The 22,051-nt window shown below is 46.6% G+C and overlaps 1 protein-coding gene across 8 annotated transcripts; it reads right to left on the minus strand.

Moving 5' to 3' along the window:
• Positions 1–276: 276 nt before the first annotated feature.
• LOC105496439 (dysbindin domain containing 2) lies at positions 277–20,233 on the minus strand. 8 transcript variants are annotated; one of them, XM_071079224.1, is made up of 4 exons: positions 20,216–20,233; positions 2,207–2,353; positions 1,875–2,012; positions 277–950 (listed from the first exon to the last, which is right to left on the minus strand). In XM_071079224.1, the coding sequence occupies exons 2-4, from the start codon at positions 2,343–2,345 to the stop codon at positions 745–747; spliced, it is 483 nt and encodes a 160-aa protein (XP_070935325.1). In that variant the 5' UTR covers positions 2,346–2,353; positions 20,216–20,233; the 3' UTR covers positions 277–744. The 8 variants fall into 8 exon arrangements, with proteins under 8 accessions (XP_070935325.1, XP_011765157.1, XP_070935326.1 ...); XM_011766855.3 differs by lacking the exon at positions 20,216–20,233 and adding an exon at positions 4,590–4,749; XM_071079225.1 differs by lacking the exon at positions 20,216–20,233 and adding an exon at positions 4,665–4,682.
• Positions 20,234–22,051: the final 1,818 nt, after the last annotated feature.

The raw sequence follows: 22,051 nt of genomic DNA on the forward strand, positions 1-22,051 counted from the left end.
TGGTACCAGAGTAGTTCCTTCTCATGCTGTTTATTACACTGTGAATTCTAGTATTTACTTGATTTTCTCCTCCATAAACAGTAAACTCTAGGAAGGCAGGTATACAGTACAGCCTGTCTTGCTCAAAACTGTATGCCAGATGCCTAGCGTGGGTGTTCAATAAATATTTCTTGAATAAATAGAATGAATGAGTGATAGGAATGTGGGATCGGTTAGAGAGCTAAAGACATATAGTGGGTTTGATATCTTTGCAATGTGAAAAATGAAGTGGAATGGTTGGCATATTATTATTAGTTTATTATTTATACCGTGCTCTGTTCCAAAAAGGATATAAGGAGGCAGCATGGCTTGAGTACCACCTCATTTGATGAATTAAGGAGTTCACATCCATCTAGAGACACTTGTTTGAGAGACTCTATTAGAAGACTACAGGATGGTTTGGGGGAGGGAAGAGTGCTAAGAAAAGCAGTGGCATCTTGTCCAACCTCATCTTCTCTCTCCTCATTTGCAAATCTTATCTCAGGAGTAAGCCAAAAACTGGTGGGAGGGTTGCAGCAGGAAAATATTAGCAGTAAAGCAGGAGAGGGTTAATTCTTAGAAAGGTACACAATCCCACCATCCTTCCCACCTCTGGTGCCTACTGCAAGTAAAGAGTCTGGTCTTCTCCCGAAAGGCTCCGGCTGGGCCCACGGTCTCATGTGGAGAATAGCCAGCGTGGTCAGTCTGTAGGCAGGGGGCCCACTGCTAGCTGCAGGCTCCAGGCTCTGCCCCTCCATCACCCCTTTCCTCCTCTTCATCCGACTGTGCCAAGGGCGTGTCTGCTCCATCATCACTTGGATTTGGGCTATGCAGGTTGGTGGAGGAGTCGGAGGAGGAGGAGGAGGTCCTAGATGTGGTCCTGTCTGATGTAGGCACCGGCAGGCTCAGCTCCTCCAAATGGTTGTCCACCCCTGCCCAGACAGAAAAGCTGGTCAGGCCACAAACAGGCCTTCAGAGAACTCTTAAAGATTATCTGGCCAGGAGTAACTAAAGCCCACAGGGGTGCAGAGACTTTTCCAAAGTGACTTTGCCAGTCCAGCAAAGAGCCAGGATTAAGATCACCATCTCCTAACTGCCAGCTCCTTCTACTTCATTACACCATGTCTGGGTTCTAGAGTCAGGTCAATCAATGGCAAGAGTCCAAGTTCCACCTACATCACTTATTGCTGCTGAGTGGCTTTGAGCAAGTCACTTTCCCTTTCCAGGACTCTGCTCCTCTTCTGCAAAATAAAAGACAGACCTACATCCCCAAAGGGTTTTGGGAATAAAATCTAAGAATGCTTATAAAATGTCTGGCATAGTAAGCCATCAATAAATAGTAGCAGTTTTAATTAAAAGAATATCTGTCTTACAAGTTAAGCATATGGGCTTTGGAGGAGGACAGACATGAATTCCAGTTTATCTACCTTCTGGCTACAATGTACTTCTCTGAGCCTAATTTCCTGCTTATAAAATAGGGATTATATCACCTACCCTGACAGGACATTGTAAGGACTGAGATAATATATGTAAAGTACTTTAGTACAGTATTGGAACCTACTTAATTACATTTTTACATTATTTTAATTATAGTGACTAATTATATTAACTTAACAAATGTAAAATTAAAGAAGAGATAGACAGTTCCCAGAATTTTGGATTGGAGATGTGTAACCCAGTTCCCCCTCAGGGTCAACTTCCCTAAAATCAGAACAGGCAGCTGTCTCATTGGTGGAAACAGCCACTTCCAGCCCTTACTTGTATACTTCCCCAGCCCAGCCTTGCAGCCTCATTTCAGAGCCTGACATTCGGCTCTGGCTGACTAGCACTGAAGTCCCCAAAGCAGAGGGGCATACCAGACGACTGGGGGGTTGGTGGAGGATCTTCACAAGGCAAGAACACATCTGCTCCATCCGGATCCCCAAGGTCAATAAGTTCTACTTGCTCCAGTGTGTCCACATTCACTTCCATGGATGAGATACTACCTATGGGGGCTGTGGATCAAGAAGTGGGCAAGTCAGGAGGACCCAAGCTGCACACCAGGACAGTGATAGTTACATGTCAGGTCCCAAGTTAGAAGCATAGAGGGCCAAGAAAACTAGAGGGGAGAGAGTCCCACAAGATTCAGGACCCACAGGACATCCTCCGTACCCTACCCCAGTCCCTCTTCTCAGGACTTGGGACTTACGTCTCTGTGACTCGAGATGCAGGTGGGACAGAGGAAAGACAAACTCTGTCTCTGGCTGTAAAATGTCCTCGAAGAATTTCTGCCGCTCCCGAAGGCGGAGCTGCTGGCGCTCCAGGGCGGCCCGAGGATTTGGGTCCATGTCAGCTCCTGGGGGTAGAGGAGCAAAACAAGTACAGCTGCAAAGTCGAAAGACAAGACAAGGGGGACCTGGGCTTGGGGAGCCCCACTGCACCAGCGTCCCAGCAGTGGGGCCCCTGGCTCCAGCCTGGACACCTCTGCCCTTGGCGACCTCTTTCCCCTTCCCTGAAACCAAGTGTGTCCCACAGACCAAGTCTCATGCAGAGGCGGGGCTTGCCCTAGCTCCACAAAGGGGATGCCAGTTCCAGGCACTGCAAGAGAGATACTCTGTATTCAGGGAACACGGCCAATGCCCAACTCTTCGTATCATGTCCTCCTGAGAAGGGTTGGAGGGATTGGTTCAGCACAAATCCAGGAGGTACTTTTTCCCCTTAATAGGCCCTGCTTGCCTCAGAAGGCCAGGGACAGGATAGGATAGACAGAGCGATTTTAGGATGGAGGGTTCCCTTCCTCCAGTGCTGCAGCTCACCCCTTTCCATCCTTCAAAACCCAGACAAAGGCTAAAGCAACCCCTCCCACGCCCCTCCCTTTCCACACACAAACACAAGTACACACGCGTGTGCCATCCACCCCAAACCCTTGCTCTGAAGACACAGACCTGACTTCCAGACTAGGCTCTGCCCCTAAGGAAATCACCTTTCTGGTCTTAGTCTCCCCATATGAAAATGGCATAATCGACCTACCTGCCTCAAATATAAGACCCTGCTTGTGAAGGTGAGCAATATATTTAGGAGACGACCATCTTTTCTTTGAACTCCAACAGCTCTTTATCCGTCCCCCTCCTCGGACACATCTCACTGACTTATCTCCCCATTAGTCAGTGAGGAGCAATTGGAAAGGTGGGTTCTGGGTCTAGTTCAGAGCAGGCCTCCTGACCCCTAGGGCTGAGAAGCCGAGAGCCGGCCAGAGCACTGGGGCTATGGGCCAGCCCAGGCCGGTGCATTCACTCATCTCCTTCCCGGCGTTCTGCTCTGAGCCCATCACCAGAGGCAGGGGAATTTCTAGCTCGAGGATCAGACGTCATCCTCCGCAGACTGCCTTCCCCATCTCATCTGCACCCAGCGTATCCCAGACCCTGGCCAGCTCCACGGGCGCCGCGGAGGTGAAGAGGGACCCCACCCCGAGTGGGCAAGGCAAGGCCACGGAAGTGTGGGGACACCGTGCGGCCGCGGGCTGGCGGCGGAGGAGCGAGGCGCTGACGCCGATTCCTGGGAAAGGCTCTTAGAGCTGCCGCCCAGGTCACAACGCTAAAAATACCCAGGGCCCCTGGAGCTCGTGCTCCAGCGGCGGGGAGAGGGAGGGAGAGGTCGAGGTGGGGGAGCTGACGCGGGCCAAGGGGCTCCGGGACACCCCCTCTTTTTTCCCCTCCCCCTAACCCCACCGATCTCACGAGACTGAAGGAGCTGCCCCGGGGGGTCGCGGAGCCCAGAGCTGGAGAAAGGGAGTTGTTTACGCGACCTATACGTACTGGAGAGAGGGTGAAGAGATTTGGGGGCAGGAGGCTGCCAGGGGCAGGGCAGGAGCCAGCGAAATGGAGAACTCCCTCTCGGTCTCAGCCCCACCCGCACTGGAGCCAGCAAGAGGGAAAAAATTCCCTAAAAAGGGACACGCGGCGTCGGCGGAGGACGGGGGGAGGGCGCTCCCCCTAGGCCGTTCCCCTCGTGCTCCGGTCCCCTCCGCGGTCCCCCGCGGCACCTGCGCCCACCGCCGCTGGAGCCCCTACCTGCAGCGCTGGCGCCCCCGCTGACTCAGTCCGTCCGCTCCAGCGAGGCGGCGGCGGGGGCGTGGGAGCGAGCCGCGCCGGCCGGGGTGGGGCTGCGCCTCCAGGGCTCCCGGGGGACCGACGGGCCCTGGGAGCCGGGAACGAGGAAGAGGCGGGAGGCGGAAGTGGGGGAGGGGCGGCGGCGGGCGCACTCGCTCGCAGCTCGCCCCGCGGCCGGAGGCAGCCCCTGCGAGCGCGACTACTGGTACTTCCAAGGCAGTCAAAAAGTTACCCGCACGCATCCTTCCGCCCTCCGCCCAGCCGGGCTTCTCTGCACCACCCTCGCCGCCGACGCCGGTGCGCTGGTCTCCGCTCGCTCAGATGCACTTGCTGCGCCCCCGCCCCGCGCAGACCCGCGGCGGGCACCCGCGCCGGCTGTGCCCACGCACACTTCATGCTCTGAGCCTTCTGGGCAGCGCCCACGCAACGACTACGCGCCCTAATCCTGCCTCTGGTACCCTTGGCCACACTTGCCACACTTACACGCGCGCACTTCTCCAGAGGACGCACGATGGGAAAGAGAGAGTGGGGACCCGCAGGAGGTGTCAGGGCACTGACCCGGTGCCGCCCAGCAGGGCAGGTGCAAGGCGGCGGAGGACCCCTGCCCTGGGACTCGCCCGGCTGCCCCTGATTCCTGGCTCTGGGACTAGACAGAGCCGCCGCCCAACCTACCAGTACACAGGGCGGGGTGGGCGCCGGGCCGGCCGGGCGGGTCAGGGCTGGAGGGGTGGGCCGTTGTGCCGCGCCCCCCGACGCCGGCAAGGAGCCAGCACCTCCACGGTGCTAAGAGGGGCGCTGCACTGCTGGCCAGGCGGGTTGGAGGGGCCAGGCGGGTTGGAGGGGCCAGGCGGCAACCGCGAGAGGAGAAACGTTTGCCCTCTTTTCGCAGCGTCTCCTGGCTCAGACCAGTGCTAGAAGTGTCCAGTCTAGCAGCTCCAGGACCAAGACTCCCTGGCCATTCCTTTTCTCCTCCCTTCCATCCACCCCCTTACGGTCAGAGCTCCGAAAGCAGCGTGGTGACGGGTGCGGGGAGGGGAGTGGGGAGATCTCTCTGAGATACTTCTACTTTGGGGTCACTGGATCATTCATTCGACAAACGTCCGCGAGCAAGCCAGGAACTAGGAGCCATCCTTGCCACCTCCCTCTCCCTCGCTGCCCATATTAAAATACACCTCCATTTCCTGTCGATTCTTTCCTAAATATCTTTCCAGTCCACCATTCCTTCCGTTTGCCCCACCACCTCCCGCCTGGGCTCCTAATGCAGTAGCCTTCTATCTGGTTTTCTTGTACTCATTCTGGCCCGGCTACACTCCATTCCCTGCATTGCAATTCAGCTGTCATTTCAGAACACAAGTCTGGTGTGCCCCCCCACTCCCCCGCCACACGGTGTTGCCTAAACTCCTCCATTGTTAGAATAAAATCTGGACGCTGATATCTGAGCTGAATCTTGAAGACATGAGTTCAACAAGCAGAAAAGAGGGAGAAGGGCATGTGCAGAGGGAGGGAAGTGTGAACAAATATTGACACATTCAGGTTTCCCTGTCAGGTGACCAGCACTCTGTACAAATATCTAAAGCACTGCCTTTTAACATTATTGGGATCTCAAAATAACCCTGTGAGATAACTACAGCATGCAACTTTCCCACTAGTTTATAAGCATGGAAACTAGTTTGTGGGAAGCAACAAATGCAATGGTTAAGAGCACAGGCAATGTAGTCAGACCCTCTTGGGTTGTAAAACTATTGATGCCTCTAGTCAGCTGGGTAAACACTTATCTGATCCTTGATCTTTTACCTATTAAATAGGAATAATTAATCCCTCCCTCTTATGAGATAATTTATATAAAATGCTTAGTTACAGGACTTGGGCACTTTGGAAATGCTCAGTAATCATTAGCTGTTTTGATTGTAATGGGCTCTGAGAAAGGGAGGGAACTGCTCTCTTCCACAAATTTCTGAAATTATAGGAAGTAAGCCCTAATTGTTAACACTTCCACAGAGCTTATTATGTGCCAGTCACTATTATAAGTGCTTTACAAAAATTAACCCTTTTAATCCTCTTGTTGTTTCCACTTTACAGATACAGAAATTGAGATACAGAGAGGTGAAGGAACTTGTCCCAGGCCCTACAGCTAGTAAGTGATGGACCTGGAATTTAAGCCCAGGTAGACTGCCTCCAGAGACTGTGCTTGTAACCACTACTCCCAGTCTGATCCCCTTTTATCCTGTTGTAGTTTTAATCTTCTAAGAAATATTTCAGTGGGTTGGTTTGATTCTTATTTCTCATTAATGGATAGAGTAGATACTTCATCCAATTTTCTAGCACAGAAAATGAGGGCCAAGTCAGGAGTACAGTGGATGAGAACTTAGCTCACTCCCAAAGTCATGTCCCCATTTTCAGAGATGTATCTTTTTTTTTTTTTTTAAAAGAGTCTCACTCAGTCGCCCAGGTTGGAGTGGAGTGGCACGATCTTGGCTCACTGCAACCTCTGCCTCCTGGGTTTAAGTAATTCTCTCACCTCAGCCTCCTGAGTAGCTGGAAATACAAGTGCAAACCACCATGCCTGGCTAACTTTTGTATTTTTAGTAGAGACGGGTTTTTGCCCTGTTGCCAGGCTGGTCTTGAACTCCTGGCCTCTAGTGATCTGCCCGCCTCAGCCTCCCAAATGCTGGGATTATAGGCATGAGCCACTGCGCCCGGCCAAGATGTATCCTTGAGAACATGAATCCATGGATTATTTTGAGCCCAAGATGAAGAAAGATCAGGAACCTCTGTCCCTTCTCTTTGCCAGATATTTGCCATAAAGAAGGAATAGAGAGGGGGAAAACATCTAACCTGAAAATATTTCAGGGGGCTAAGCTGGAAGGGTGTCACCCAAAAAAGACCCAAGCAGCAGACTAGGAGTGGGTGGCCGAAAGTTTGAATAGCACTGTGAAAAGGTATATGGCTTGAGACTCCGGCTTCCACCTAGGACAGAAAGCTGGGAAGAGCATCATTATCAAACTAGTAACAGTTTTTAAAAATTGTTGGGTAATTTACAGAACCACAGCTTTTGTCAAACTTATCAGAGACCTAAGGTTGCAGAGCAACCAATTAACCTGCATTCCAAAGAAGGACAGGAGCCTCCAAGAAGAGATGGGATGCAGGCACTCGCTCAGTTGTGTAGCAAGAGAAAGACAAGCTCTCCTTGCAAGTAGGTAAGAACAGTTCAGCTACTGTTTATGTTTTTATTTTTCAGAGACAAAGTCTGACACTGTCCACAGGCTGAAGCACAGTAGTGCAGTCATGACTCACTATAACCTTAAACTCCTGAGCTCAAGGTATCCTCCCAGTTCAGTCTCCCAAGTATCTAGGACTGCAAATGCACATCACCACACATGGCTAATTTTATTATTATTATTATTATTATTTGGTAGAGATGGGGTCTTGCTATGTTGTCCAGGCTAGTCTCAAACTCCTAGCCTCAAGTGATCCTCCTGTCCCAGCCTCTCAAAGTGTTGGGATTATGGGTGTAAGACAACATGCCAGGTCAAAATGTTTATGGAATTACTAAAGACCCAGTGTAGCTAGCATGACTGTACAGAATTTGTAGGAGATACAGACACTGAAGTAATCATAGAAACAACAAAACTCAAACCTAATTCAACTTCTGAAAAAAAAAAAATCCCCCACACTAATGGCCTAAGAGAAGAAGAGATATGACAATTTCCAGGCATAAATAATAATGAACTCAGTCCTTATTATTCTAAACACTGCATCCAAAACTCAATAAAAAATTACAACACAGGCCGGGTGCAGTGGCTTACGCCTGTAGTCTCAACACTTTGGGAGGCCAAGGCAGATGGATCACCTGAGGTCAGGAGTTTGAGACCAGCCTGGCTAACATGGTGAAACCCCATCTCTACTGAAAATACAAAAAATTAGCTGGGTGTGGTGGCAGGTGCCTGTAATCCCAGCTATCCGGGAGGCTGAGGCAGGAGAATTGCTTGAACCTGGGAAGCAGAGGTTGCAGTTTGACTGTGACAGTGGGTTACTTCTCATGAGATCTGATGGTTTTATAGGGGGCTTCCCCCTCTGCTGGGCACTTCTCCTTGCTGCTGCCATGTAAAGAAGGACGTTTTGCTTGGCAATGAGCTGAGATCATGCTATTGCACTCCAGTCTAGTTGACAAAAGTGAAACTCTTATCTCAAAAAAAAAAAAAAAAAATTACAACACACACACACACACAAATTTTAAAATACCAAAAAAACCCTACTGTCAAGGACAAAGCAGGCCAAGTGTGGTGGCTCATACCTATAATCCAGCACCTTGGGATGCCAAGGCAGATGGACTGCTTGAGGCCAGGAGTCTGAAGACCAGTCTGGGCAATATAGTGAGGCCCTGTTTCTATATTAAAGAGAGAAAGAGAAAGAGAGAGAGAGAGAAAGCAAGACCAGGTGCAAGATGCAGATGCTGTAGTTATCTGACACAGAACTTAAGACAACTATAAGTAATATGTGAATATGAAAGGCTCTTGTGGAAAATGTAGACAATATGAAAGAACAAAAGGGGAATTTTTGCAGAAATATGAAGACTACAAAAAAAGAGACATAGAGAAATGCTAGAAATAAGAAAAAACACACATATATATAAAACATATTTGAAGAAAGTTGTTGACAGGCATATCAGTATACTAGTCCTTTCTCATGCTACTACAAGGACACACCTGAGACTGGGTAATTTATAAAGGAGAGAGGTTTAATTAACTCACAGTTCCACAGGGCTGGGGAGGCCTCAGGAAATTTACAATCATGACAGAAGGGGAAGCAAACACATCCTTCTTCACATGGCGGCAGCAAGAAGTGCCCAGTGAGGGGAAAGCCCCTTATAAAACCATCAGATCTCATGAGAAGTAACTCACTATCACAAGAACAGGATGGGGGAAACCACCCCCATGATACAACTGTCTTCACCAGGTCCCTCCCACGACATGTGGGGATTATGGGAACCACAATTCAAAATGAGATTTGGGTGGGGACACAGTCAAACCATTTAATTTTGCCCCAGCCCCTCCCAAATCTCATGTCCTCACAATTCAAAACACAATTATGCGCTTCCAACAGTCCTTCAAAGTCTTAACTCATTTCAGTATTAACCCAAAAGTCCAAGTCCAAAGTCTCTTCTGAGACAAGGCAAGTCCCTTCCACCTAAGAGCCTGTAAAATCAAAAGCAAGTTAATTACTTCCTAGATATAATGGGGTTATAGGCATTGGGTAAATACCCTCATTCTAAATGGAAGAAATTGGATGGGGTAAATTGGCCCAAACAAAGGAGCTACAGGCCCCATGCAAGTCTGAAATCCAATAGGGTAGTCATTAAACCTGAAAGCTCCAAAATAATCTCCTTTGACTACAGGTCTCATATCCAGGTCACACTTATGCGAGAGGTGGGATCCCACAGCCTTGGGCAGCTCCATCCCTGTGGCTTTGCAGGGTAGAGGCCTCCTCCCTGCTGCTTTCATGGCTGGCATTGAGTGTCTGCAATTTTTCCAGACACATGGTGCAAGCTGTCAGTGGATCTACCATTCTGGGGTCTGGAGGACAGTGGCCCTCTTCTCACAACTCCACTAGGCAATGCCCCAGTGGGGACTCTATGTGAGATTTGACCCCACATTTCCCTTCCGCACTGCCCTAGCAGAAGTTCTCCGTGAGGGCTCCGCCCCTGCAGCAGACTTCTACCTGGACATCCACGCATTTCCATACAACCTCTGAAATCTAGGCAGAGGTTCCCAAACCTCAATTCTTGCATTCTGCATACTTGCTGGCCCAATACCACATGGAAGCTGCCAAAGCTTGGGGCTTGTACCCTCTGAAGCAACAGCCTGAGCGGTACCTTGGCCCCATTTTGCCGTGGCTGGAGTGGCTGGGATGCAGGGCACCAAGTCCCGAGGCAGCATACAGCAAGGGAGTGCTGGACCTGGCCCAGGAAACCATTTTTCCCTCCTAGGCCTCTGGGCCTAGGATGGGAAGGGCTGCTGTGTAGGTCTCTGGTATGCCCTGGAGACATTTTCCCCCATTGTCTTGGTGATTAACATTTGGCTCATTGTTACTTAGGCAAATTTCTGTAAGGGGCTTGAATTTCTCCTCGGAAAAAATGGGTTTTCCTTTTCTATCACATCACTGGGCTGCAAATTTTCCAAACGTTTATTCTCTGCTTCCTCTCGAATGCTTTCCCACTTAGAAATTTCTTCTGCCAGATACCCTAAATCATCTCTCTCAAGTTCAAAGTTCCACAGATCTCTAGGGCAGGGACAAAATGCCACCAGTCTCTTTGCATAGCAAGAGTGAACTTTACTCCAGTTCCCAACTAGTTCCTCATTTCCATCTGAGACCATCTCATCCTAGATTTCATTGTCTATATCACTATTAGCATTTTGGTCAAAGCCATTCAACAGTCTCTAGGAAGTTCCAAGCTTTATCACATCCTCCTGTCTTCTGAGCCCTCTAAGACTTTAGGAAGTCCTACATTTTCCCACATTTCTTTTGAGCCCTCCACACTGTTCCACCCTCTATCTGTTACCCAGTTCCAAAGCTGCTTCCGCATTTTCGGGTATTTTTACAGCAGCACCTCATTCTAGCCATACCAATTTACTGTATTAGTCTGTTCTCACACTGCTATAAAGACATACCTGAGACTCGGTAGTTTACAAAGAAAAGAGGTTTAACTGACTCACTGTTCCACAGGTCTGGAGAGCCCTCAGGAAACTTACAATCATGGTGGAAGGGGAAGCAAACGCGTCCTTCATGTGGCGGCAGCAAGGAGAAGTGCCCAGGGAAGGGGGAAGCCCCTTACAAAACCATCAGTTCTGTGAGAACTAACTCACTATCATGAGAATAGGATGAGGGGACCAGTCTCATGATTCAATTATCTCCACCTGGTCTCTCCCATGACACGTGGGGATTATGGGAACTACAATTCAAGATGAGATTTGGGTGGGGACATAACCAAACCATATCAATCAGTAAACTTGACATAGCTGAGGAAATAAGCAGTGAACTTGAAGATAGGTCAATAGAGACTACTCAAACTGAAGCAGAAAGAGAAAAGAGTGAAACAAACAAACAAAAATCAGAACAAATATCCAAGCGCTAACATATAAGTGATTCACATCCCAGAAGGAGAAGAAACAGAGACAAAAAATATATGTAGATACAATATTTATTTGTAGATATAATAGCTAATAATTTTCCAAAAATAATGAAAGATATCAAACCGCAGAACCAAGAAACTCACAGAATCCAGAAAAGATTAAATGCCAATATACAAACACAACAAAGAAGCACATGCAAACACAACCTAATGTATCATATTCAAACTGCTGAAAACCGAAGATAAAGAGAAAATATTGAAGGCATCTAAAGGAAAAAGACACACTCCCTACAGAGGAACAAAGATAAGAAACACAGAATACTTCTCATCAGAAATTGTATGACCAGAAGATAATAGAGTCATATCTTTAAAATGCTGAAAGACAAAAAACTGCCAATCCAGAATTCTATACCTAGCAAAAACATCTTTCAAACATGAAGGAAATATACTTTTTCAGATTAAAAAAAACAAAAACAAAAACAGAGAAAATTCATTACCAGTGGACCAGCAGTATAAGAAATGGCAGTGGAAGTTCTGTAAGCAGAAGAAATATGATACCTGAGAGAAACCTGGATCTACATAAAGAAATGATGATCTCTGGAAATGGATAGAATAAAGGTAAATATAAGAGAGACTGTTTCTCATTTTTACTCACTTTAAAAGGTAACTGCTTTACTAAAGCAATGCATTGTGGCCTTACAGCATATGTAAAAGTGAAATGTATGACAATAACAACAGTTAAAATGAGGAGACAGAGGAATGGGAAATATGCTGTTAAAGGGTCCTTATGATATATAAGAAGTGGTATGACTTTATTTGAAGATAGACTGATTAATTAAAGATATAGTAAATTCAATAGCAACCACTAAAAAAATTTTTTTAGAGAGGTGTAAGTCACAAGCCAATAATAGAGAGAAAATGGAATCATAAAAATGCTGGAACAGGTAACTATGTGAGATGATGGATATGTTTATTTGCTTCACTATAGTAACCACTTTACTATCTCTATGTGTCCCATAACATCATGTTGTATATCTTAAAAATATACAATAAAATTTATTTTTTAAAATGACTGTAGAACATAAAACAAGTACATATAATAATTTTTTCTAATGTTGGGACGCTTCCTCCCTGGGCCATTTGTGTCCAACATTTCTTGCTGAGTATGTCAAGATCACAAGGCCCTGACCTCTTTATCACCTGGGTACTTGTTCAGGATTGTTAGTACAGCTAGAGTTTTGAGAGGTGAGATCATTTCTCAGACCAAGGCAGGCTTGCTTACTGCTTGCTATAAAAATGTCCTGGGGCTAGGTGTGGTGGCTCATGCTTGTAATCCCAGCACTTTGAGAGGCTGAGGCAGGAGGATCACTTGAGCCCAGGAATTCGAGACCAGCCTGAGCAACACAGTGAGACCCTGCCTCAAATAAAATAAAATAAAATAAATAAAATAAAGTAAAATAAAATAAAATAAAAAGTGCTGGGCCTAGGTCCCTCAGCTACAATGCAAACCCATTGTGTGAATACCATGCATCTGGGCTGACTGCATCACCTGTTGAATGTAGGACCAGGGGAACCAATACCACTATGCTGATGTTCACATTGTTTGTTGTGCTATGGATAATAAACTATTTCAATTAGATGCAATAAATCTTGTCTACTTGCAGCACCCATGAGATTGGGAGTTTTCCTTTTCAAAACATAATCCAAATCAAGGAAGAAAAAAAGAAAAAAAGCACAGATGCAAGAATAGAAAACAAATAACAAGATGATAGATTTTAATCCAGTATAACAGTAAAAAGACAACCAATTAAAAGACAAATCAGCAGATTGGAAACAAAGTAAGAGGCAATAATATGTTATCCACAAGACCCACTTTAAATATAAAGAAATATATGGGTTAAAAGTAAAAGGATGTATAGAGGAATTGGAACCCTTAAAACAAATGAATGGAATAAGATACACCATACAAACATGAATCAAAGCAAGTTGGAGTGACAATATTAATATCAGACAAAGTAGGTTTAAGAAGGACTATTACCAGGGATTAAAAAGGGTATTATTTAATGATAAAAGGTTCAATTCACCAAGAAGACTTAACAGTCATAAGTGTGTACATACTAACAACAAAGCTTCAAAAATATATGAAGGAAAAACCAGTAGACCTGAAATAAGAAACAGAAAAATCTATATTGCACCTAGAGAATTCAACTCTTCTCTTTCAATAATCAATAAAATAAGTAGACCAAAAAAAAAGCAAGGATATAGAAAACCTTAACACTATCATTAATTTCTCCTAATTATATTTTCATGACACTTTACCCACCAACAGCAGAATAAACAATCTTTTCAACTGCACGTACAACATTCAATGAGAGATTCATCATATTCTGGGCCATAAAAACAACCTTCAACAAATTCAGAAGAATTTAAATTACGTTGTATGACCATAACAGAATTAAATAGAAATAATAACAAAGATAACAGAAAAACAATCCCAATACTTAGAAATAAAATATAAATCAAAGATGAAGTCCAAGGGATATTAGAAAATACATGGCTGGGTGCAGTGGCTCAAGCCTGTAATCCTAGCATTTTGAGAGGCTGAGGTGGGTGGATCGCTTGACCTGGAATTTGAGACAAGCCTAGGCAACATGGCAAAACTTTGTCTCTACAAAAAAATACAAAAATTAGCTGGGCATGATGGCTTATGCCTGTATTCCCAGCTATTTGGAGGCCTGAGGCAGGAAGATAACTTGAGCCTGGGAAGTGGAGGTTGCAGTGATCTGAGATGCCACCACTGCACTCCAGCCTGGACAACTGAGCGAGACCCTGTCTCAAAAAACAAACAAACAAAGAAACACGTTGAACCAGGCACAGCAGCTAATGCCTGTAGTCCCAGCATTTTGGGAGACTCACTGGGAGGATCACTTGAGCCCACAAGTTTGAGACCAGCCTGGGCAATGGTAGCAGAAACTTCATCTCTACAAAATACACAAAAATTAGCCAGGCGTGGTGGTGCATGCCTGTAGTCCCAGCTACTCATGAGGCTGAGGCAAGAAAATCGCTTGAGCCTGGGAGGTCAAGGCTGCAGTGAACCGAGATCACACCACTGCACTGTAGCCCAGGTAACAGAGTGAGACCCCATCTCAAAAAAATAATAAAATAGGCCAGGTGTGGTGGCTCATGCCTGTAATCTCAGCACTTTGGGAGGCCAAGGTGGGCGGATCACTTGAGGTCAGGAGTTTGAGACCAGCCTGGCCAACACGGTGAAAACCTGTTTCTACCAAAAAGACAAAAATTAGCTAGGCTTGGTGGTGGATGCCTGTAATCCCAGCTAGTTGGGAGGCTGAGGCATGACAATCACTTGAACCCAGGAGGTGGAGGTTGCAGTGAGCCGAGATCATGCCACTGCACTCCAGCCTGGGTGATAGAGCAAGACTCAGTCGATGAAGAAGAAGAAGAAGAAGAAGAAGAAGAAGAAGAAGAAGAAGAAGAAGAAGAAGAGGAAGAAGAAGAAGAGGAAGAAGAAGAAGAAGAAGAAGAAGAAGAAGAAGAGGAGGAGGAAGAGGAAGGAAGGAAGGAAGAAGAAGGAGGAGGAGGAAAGAAGAAGAAGAAGGAGAAGGAGAAGAAGAAGAAGGAGGAGAAAGAGAAGAAGAAGAAGAAGGAGGAGAAGGAGAAGAAGAGGAGGAAGAAAGAAGAAAGAAAGAAGGAAGAAAGAAGAATAAATGGCCAGGTGCAGTGGCTCACGCCTGAAATCCCAACACTTTGGGAGGCCGAGATGGATGGATCACTTGAGGTCAGAAGTTTGAGACCAGCCTGGCCAACATGGTGAAACCCTGTCTCTACTAAAAATGCTAAGATCAGCTGGACATGATGGCATGCATCTGTAATCCCAGCTACTTGGGAGGCTGAGGCAGGAGAATCACTTGAACTTGGGAGGTGGAAGTTGCGGTGAGCCGAGATCACGCCATTGTACTACAGCCTGGGCAACAGAGCAAGACTCTGTCTAAAAAAAAAAAAGGAAAAAGAAAAAAAAGAAAAAACATATTGGATGGAATAAAACTGAAATGCCAGTCAGCTACCAAAACACCTCCCAATGTTCCTTATCATCTATTTATACCTGGGCAGTCCTCTCCCACACTGTACCAAGGTTATGTCACGGGATCCTTTGGATGTCACTTTGTCAGCGCAAAACCTCTGTGGCTGGTGGTGCCTCTGCTGGAGTTTTGCTTGTGCCTGCTGGGCTCGTTCTGCCCACTCACCCGGCAGGTTGCACTTGGCTAGTGCTACCAGCCTGGATCCCATGCCTGCCAAGGGTGAGCCAGGCATGGTGTGGTGGGGGCTGTGTGACCAAGCAAGTGTGAGGTCCAGTCACTGCACACAGCCAGGCACACAAGCTGCTGCGGCAAGGTGGGCAGCTCCAGGCACTGGCACAGGCAACAGCTCCATGCAAGGCTGTGGCTGGACCAGACCTACCCCAAGCGACTTCTGCTGTAGGCACCAGCGTCTGGATTAGGGGAACACAGTGGCACCCCAAAGCTCTGAAACACCAGGAACTGCAGAGCCCCAAAGAGGGTGTTACAGCATGTCACAGTCCTGCCTTGGGGAGCCCCGAGATCTGGGCCCCCAGAAGGGCCGTAGCTCTTCTCTATTTCTCATCAACCGCAGCAGCACTGCGAGTTGGGGGCGCTGTATTTCAGGGGGTAGTGTTTCAGCCCATTTGTGTTACTGCTCTTTCACTCCCGCCACCCTGCTCCGGCCTGCGGCTCCTGGGCTGGCCTGGCCGCGCCACTGCTTCCTGTTGCATTGGGTGGCAGCCTGGCGCTGGCAGAGGGCAGGAGAACTAGTGTGTTACTGCTCTGGTTCGGAGAATCCCGAGGTCTGGGCCTCCAGAAGGGTCTCCACTCTCCACTCCGGCAGTTCAGGAGCGTGTCACTGCCTGCACCTCAGCGAGCTACCCAGGAACGTGTTACCGCCCCTTTAGCTCCCACCTGCAGCTCGGTGAGCCGGCCAGGAAAGTGTTACAGCTCCTTTCACTCCCGCATTTGGCGGGTCCTGAGTTCTTGTCCAGCATCCATGAAGAATGAGGTTACGCAGACAACTGGAAGGTGAGTAAGGCAGAGAACACCTTTATTGGGTTACCAAACAGCTCTCAGAGGAGAGGAGACCCGAAGTGGGTAGCTCCTACCTGCAGGCAGGTAGTCCCAAGGAGTCCCTGAGTCTGGCTGGGTCAGGAAAAAGCACCGTCTGATTGGCTGAAAGGCACCAAGGAAGTTCTCACTCCAGGTAGTGGACTCCACCCAGAACTGGTGGCCTGGCCATCAGGTTTCAGGCCATCCCTGGCTTGAAGGTGGGGTTTCACCAGGGACCCAACTCTTCCCACCTAGGAACCTGTCTGCCTCCCACCACCATTAGTTTCTCTGTGTGACCCACAGGATATGCCAGAAATGATGGCACGTCACTTCTAAAATTCAAATTAAAAAAAAAAAAAGACTGCAGTTTCTGTCTTGAGTGTGTACTCTATTTTTTGGGTCACTGACTCTGGGAGAAGCAAGCTGCCATTTTGTCAACAGCCCTATAGAGAGGCCCACATGGCAAGGAAAGGAAGCTTCCGGCCAAGAGCCTGTGAAGGCTGAGGCCTGCCAGCAACCACATGATTGAGTATGGAAATTGATAAAATTGCCCTAGTAAAATCTTGGGATAATTACAGCCCTGGCCAGCAGTTTGACTGAAATCTCATGGGAAACTTAGGCAGAACCACTCAGTTAAACCACTCCTGGATTCCTGATACTTAAGCACTTTGAGATAGTAAATACTTCTTGTTGTAAGCTGCTAAATTCTGGGATAGTTTATTATGCAGCAATAGGTAACATATTAAAATTCTGTTCATTGGAACATATAAAGAAAAAAATGTTTAAAAGGGAAAAGAAAGATTTTGGTACTGGGTAAAGTACTGCTGTAACAGTACTCTAATATGTAGGAGTAGCAATAGAATTGGACTTTGAGAAGAGTGTGGTAAAAACCTCAAGTGCCTTGAAGAAGCTGTTAAAGAAGCCTCAGCCCTTAGATAAGGTGCAGTGAGGGTATGCAGGAAAGTGAAGTAAATACTGTTTTTCTGGTTTTCTTTTTGTTTGTTTGATTTTTGTTTTGTTTTGTTTTTTTGACAGAGTGTTGCTCTTGTTGATCTCAGCTCACTGCAACCTCTGCCTCCCAGGTTCATGTGATTCTCCTGCCTCAGCCTCCCAAGTAGCTGGGATTACAGGTGCATGCCACCACACCCGGCTTTTTTTTAGTAGAGGCGGGATTTCACCATGTTGTTCAGGCTGGTCCCGAACTCCTGACCTCAGGTGATCCACCCGCCTTGGCCTCCCAAAGCGCTGGGATTACAGGCATAAGCCACTGAGCCCAGCCAAGTGAAGTAAATACTATTGGAAACTATACTGTGATACAAAAATTAGCAACCCCGTTGCCTGCAATAAAGTGGAAAACAGAAAATGTGCCTAATGAAGTGGATGATCTAAGTAAAGCAATTTCCAAGCAAAATGTTAAAGGCACCACCTGCTTTCTTCTTGCTGCCTATAGTGAAAGGGAGGAGCAAAGGGATAAACTAAAGCAAGAGCTCTCCAGTGAGAGTGATACTGCCTCCCAGGGGATATCTGGCCATGTCTGGAGGCATTTTTAGATGTCAAAGCTGGCGAGGTTGCTACTGCCATCTAGTTGGCAGAGGCCAAGGATGCTGTTAAACATCCTACAATGTATAAGGAAGCCCCCCTCAAACCACCCCAATCCCCCACCAAATACACACACATCAAATAATTATCCTAGCTGAAATATCAATAGGGCTCAAGTTGAAAAATCTTGAACTTTTTAAAAGGAAAGAATGTTAAACATGAAAGAGCTAAGACTTCATGATTTAGAAAATGCTTATCCTCTCCAAATAGCAGATGATAGTAAAATTTAAAAATGGCTTTCTAGCAAAACTCAAGTACAGGGCACTGCCAGGAAAGCCTGGTCCAAATATGAAACTGCAAATATTAATGCACAGCCTGGCCAACATGGTAAAAGCCCATCTCTACTAAAAATACAAAAAATCAGCTGGGCGTGGTGGCACATGCCTATAATCTCAGCTACTGTGGAGGCAGGAGAATCACTTGAAACCAGGAGGCGGAGGTTGCAGTGAGCCAAGATCACACCACTGCACTCCAGCCTGGGCGACAGAGTGAGACCCTGTCTCAAAAACAAACAAACAAAAAGAATATTAATGTAAAATATTTTGTTAACATCTCAGAAAGACTTAAGGCAGTGCCTCAGAATACTATTCAGTCTTATTTATTTATTTATTTATTTAGAGACGAAGTCTCACTCTTGTCCCCCAGGCTGGAGTGCAGTGGCACAATCTTGGCTAACTGCAACCTCCGCCTCCCTGGTTCAAGTGATTCTCCTGCCTCAGCTTCCCAAGAAGCTGGGATTACAGGTGCCTGCCACCATGCCCGGCTAATTTTTGTATTTTTAGTAGAGACGGGGTTTCACCATGTTGGCCAGGCTGGTCTTGAACTCCTGACATCAGGCAATCCACCCGCCTCGGCCTCCCAAAGTGTTGGGATTACAGGCGTGAGCCACCGTGCCTGGCCTCTTATTTGGTCATATTTAAAGAGTCTAAACAAATTATGGATATGCCTCACAGATCCTCCAAATCAAAACAATAGTGATTCTGGAAATCTTATGGCTGATTGTTGTCTCTTAGCCATCTTAGCAGAAGCCTAGAGTAGAGAAGGGCTTATTGCAAAGAAATCTGTGGGCATGTCTTTTGTCTAACAGAATAATATTGAATAAGATCAAAGTGACCCACAAGTTTTAAAAAGGATTATATATCCAGAAACATCACCACCTTGAATTTGCAGGGATAAAAAGAGTACAAATAAGAAGAGGATTTTGGCCAGGCGCAGTGGCTCATGCCTATAATCCCAGCATTTTGGGAGGCCAACATGGGCAGATCACCTGAGGTCAGGAGTTCAAGACCAGCCTGGCTAACATGGTGAAACCTCGCCTCTACTAAAAATACAAAAATTAGCTGGGTGTGGTGGTGCACACCTGTAATCCCAGCTACTTGGGAGGCTGAGCCACGAGAATCTCTTGAATCTGGGGGCTGGAGGTTGCACTGAGGGGAGATTGCGCCACTGCACTCCAGCCTGGGTGACAGAACAAGACTCCATCTCAAAAAATAAATAATAAAAATTTTAAAAAAAGAGGATTTCTAGTTTTGGACAAGATAGAGGAGATGTATTCCTTTCTATCCCTGCCACTATATACATTTAAAATGCTGGGAATTATATATAAAACAAGCATAAGAAGGCAGAACAGCCTGAAATCTCCATACTGGAGGAATGATACAGCAGTGAGTCCCTGGGTTTTTTTATTTTCCAAAGCCTACAACCTGGAAATGCCATAGGTACAGACAGAAATGTCCCCATGAAAAGATTGCTTTCTCTTTTGTCAAAGGACTGGGGAAGGGGTGCCCTAGCAAGATAAACCCTCCTTTTTTTTTTTTTTTTTGAGATGGAGTCTCACTCTGTCATGCAGGTTGGAGTGCAGTGGCATAATCTCAGCTCATGGCAACCTCCGCCTCCTAGGCTCAAGTGATCCTCCTGCCTTAGCCTCCCGAGTAGCTGGGACTACAGGCATGTGCCACCACGTCTGGTTAATTTTTTGTATTTTTAGTAGAGATGGGGTTTCACCTTTTTGGCCAAGCTGGTCTCGAACTCCTGATCTCAAGTGATCTACCCGCCTTGGCCTCCCAAAGTGCTTGGATTACAGGCATGAGCCACCATGCCTGGACTGCAAAAGCCTTTTGATATTGAATGCCTCCAGCACAATTTTGGGGGTGGGAGACGGGGAACTCCCTCCCAAACTCCATTAGCACAGGTAGAGGGAAAAGCTAGACTTTAATCTTTGGTGATAACAAAACATTCCTCCCACTCACCTCTAGGTGATGTCAGAAGAGGCTGAGTGGGAAGCCTGGGTTTTCATCACTGCCCAGCAGTAACTGAGTGCCTCTCCCCATCATCTCCATGATATTCTTGGAGGTCACGTGGAGAAGCTGCGCTGCCATCCCCATCCAGTAGTAACAAGGCTCATTCCTTTCCCCACAACGTAAAGGAGGACAACTGTGGAAGCCTAGATTTCCGCCTCTTCCTAGCAATAATGGAGCCACCCTCCCTTACAGGGAGGTGTCAATGGAGGCCATGTAATAAGGCTGGACTACCAGTTTCAGCAGAGGCCTGTTAAACAGAAGACGTAAATAAGATCCAGAATCTCATAACATAATATCCAAAATGACCAGGTTATAAGTGAAAATAACTCACCATGCCAAGAACCAGAAAAATCTCAACTTGAACAAGAAAACATAATCAACAGATCCTAACACAGTTTGTTGGAATTAGCTGACAAGGATTTTAAAAGAGGGACTACAAAAATGCTTCAACAAGCCAGCACTTACAAACATTCTTTTTTTTTTTTTGAGACGGAGTCTCGCTCTGTCTCCCAGGCTGGAGTGCAGTGGCCGGATCTCAGCTCACTGCAAGCTCCGCCTCCCGGGTTCAGGCCATTCTCCTGCCTCAGCCTCCCGAGTAGCTGGGACTACAGGCGGCCGCCACCTCGCCCGGCTAGTTTTTTGTATTTTTTTAGTAGAGACGGGGTTTCACCGTGTTAGCCAGGATGGTCTCGATCTCCCGACCTCGTGATCCGCCCGTCTCGGCCTCCCAAAGTGCTGGGATTACAGGCTTGAGCCACCGCGCCCGGCCACAAACATTCTTAAATAATTGAAGACAAAAAAGAAAATCTCAGGAAAAAAGATTCCTAGAAATAACCTCAGAATGTGACTTTATTTGGAAATAGGGTCTTTTCAGATGTAATTAAAGCGAAGTCATACTGGATTAGTATAATCGCTAAATCAATGACTGCTCTCCTTATAAAAACGCTATATGAAGACACAGAGAGACACACAGAGGAGAACACGTGGAGCTGGGGCAGACATTAGAATGATGTGTCTACAAGCCAAGTGAAGATTGCTGCCAACCATCAGAAGCAAGGAGAGAAGCATGGAACAGATTCTCCCTCTGAGCTTCCAGAAGGAACCAACCCTGCCAATATCTTCATTTTGGACTTTTGGCCCCCCATATTGTTAGATAATAAATTTCTGTTGTTTTAAGGCACAAAGTTTGTGGTCCTTTAATACAGAAGCCCTAGGAAACTAATACAGTAGCCAAAATTGTTTAAAACTCACCAGATGGGTTCAATAGAAGAATAGAAATGTGTAATGGACAGAATATTGGTGTCCTCCCTCACCTCATTCATATGTTGAAGTCTTAATCCAGTGTGGCTGTATTTGGAGATGGGGACTCTATGAAAGCAATAAGGTTAAGTGAGGTCATAAGGGTAGGACTCTGATCCACTAGGATGAGTATCTTTATACGAGAGACACCAACGCACTCTGTGTGTGCACACAAAGTTGTCATGTGAACACACAACGAAATGGTAGATGCTTACAAGCCAAGAGAAGAGGACTCAGAATGAATCTATCTTGCTGTCACTTTGATCTTGGCCTTCCAGCCTCCAGAACTAGGATAAATAAATGTCTATTATTTAAGACATCCAGTCTGTGGTTTTGTTACGTGCAGCCTGAGAAGACTAATACAAGACAACATAGGAAAGAATCAGTGAATTTGAAGATAAAATAGTAGACATTACCCAATCTGAAAAAGAGAGAAACTAGATTAAGAAGGAAGGAAGGAAGGAAGGAAGGAAGGAAGGAAGGAAG

This window comes from Macaca nemestrina, chromosome 15, assembly GCF_043159975.1.
Source record: "Macaca nemestrina isolate mMacNem1 chromosome 15, mMacNem.hap1, whole genome shotgun sequence".
NCBI classification, from domain to species: domain Eukaryota; kingdom Metazoa; phylum Chordata; class Mammalia; order Primates; family Cercopithecidae; genus Macaca; species Macaca nemestrina.

Coding starts and splice junctions, on each gene's coding strand:
- LOC105496439 (XM_071079221.1), bottom strand. Junction 2,013..2,206: donor GCATCTCGAGTCACAGAGAC/GTAAGTCCCAAG, acceptor CTTGATCCACAG/CCCCCATAGGTAGTATCTCA. Junction 951..1,874: donor ACCAACCCCCCAGTCGTCTG/GTATGCCCCTCT, acceptor CTGTCTGGGCAG/GGGTGGACAACCATTTGGAG.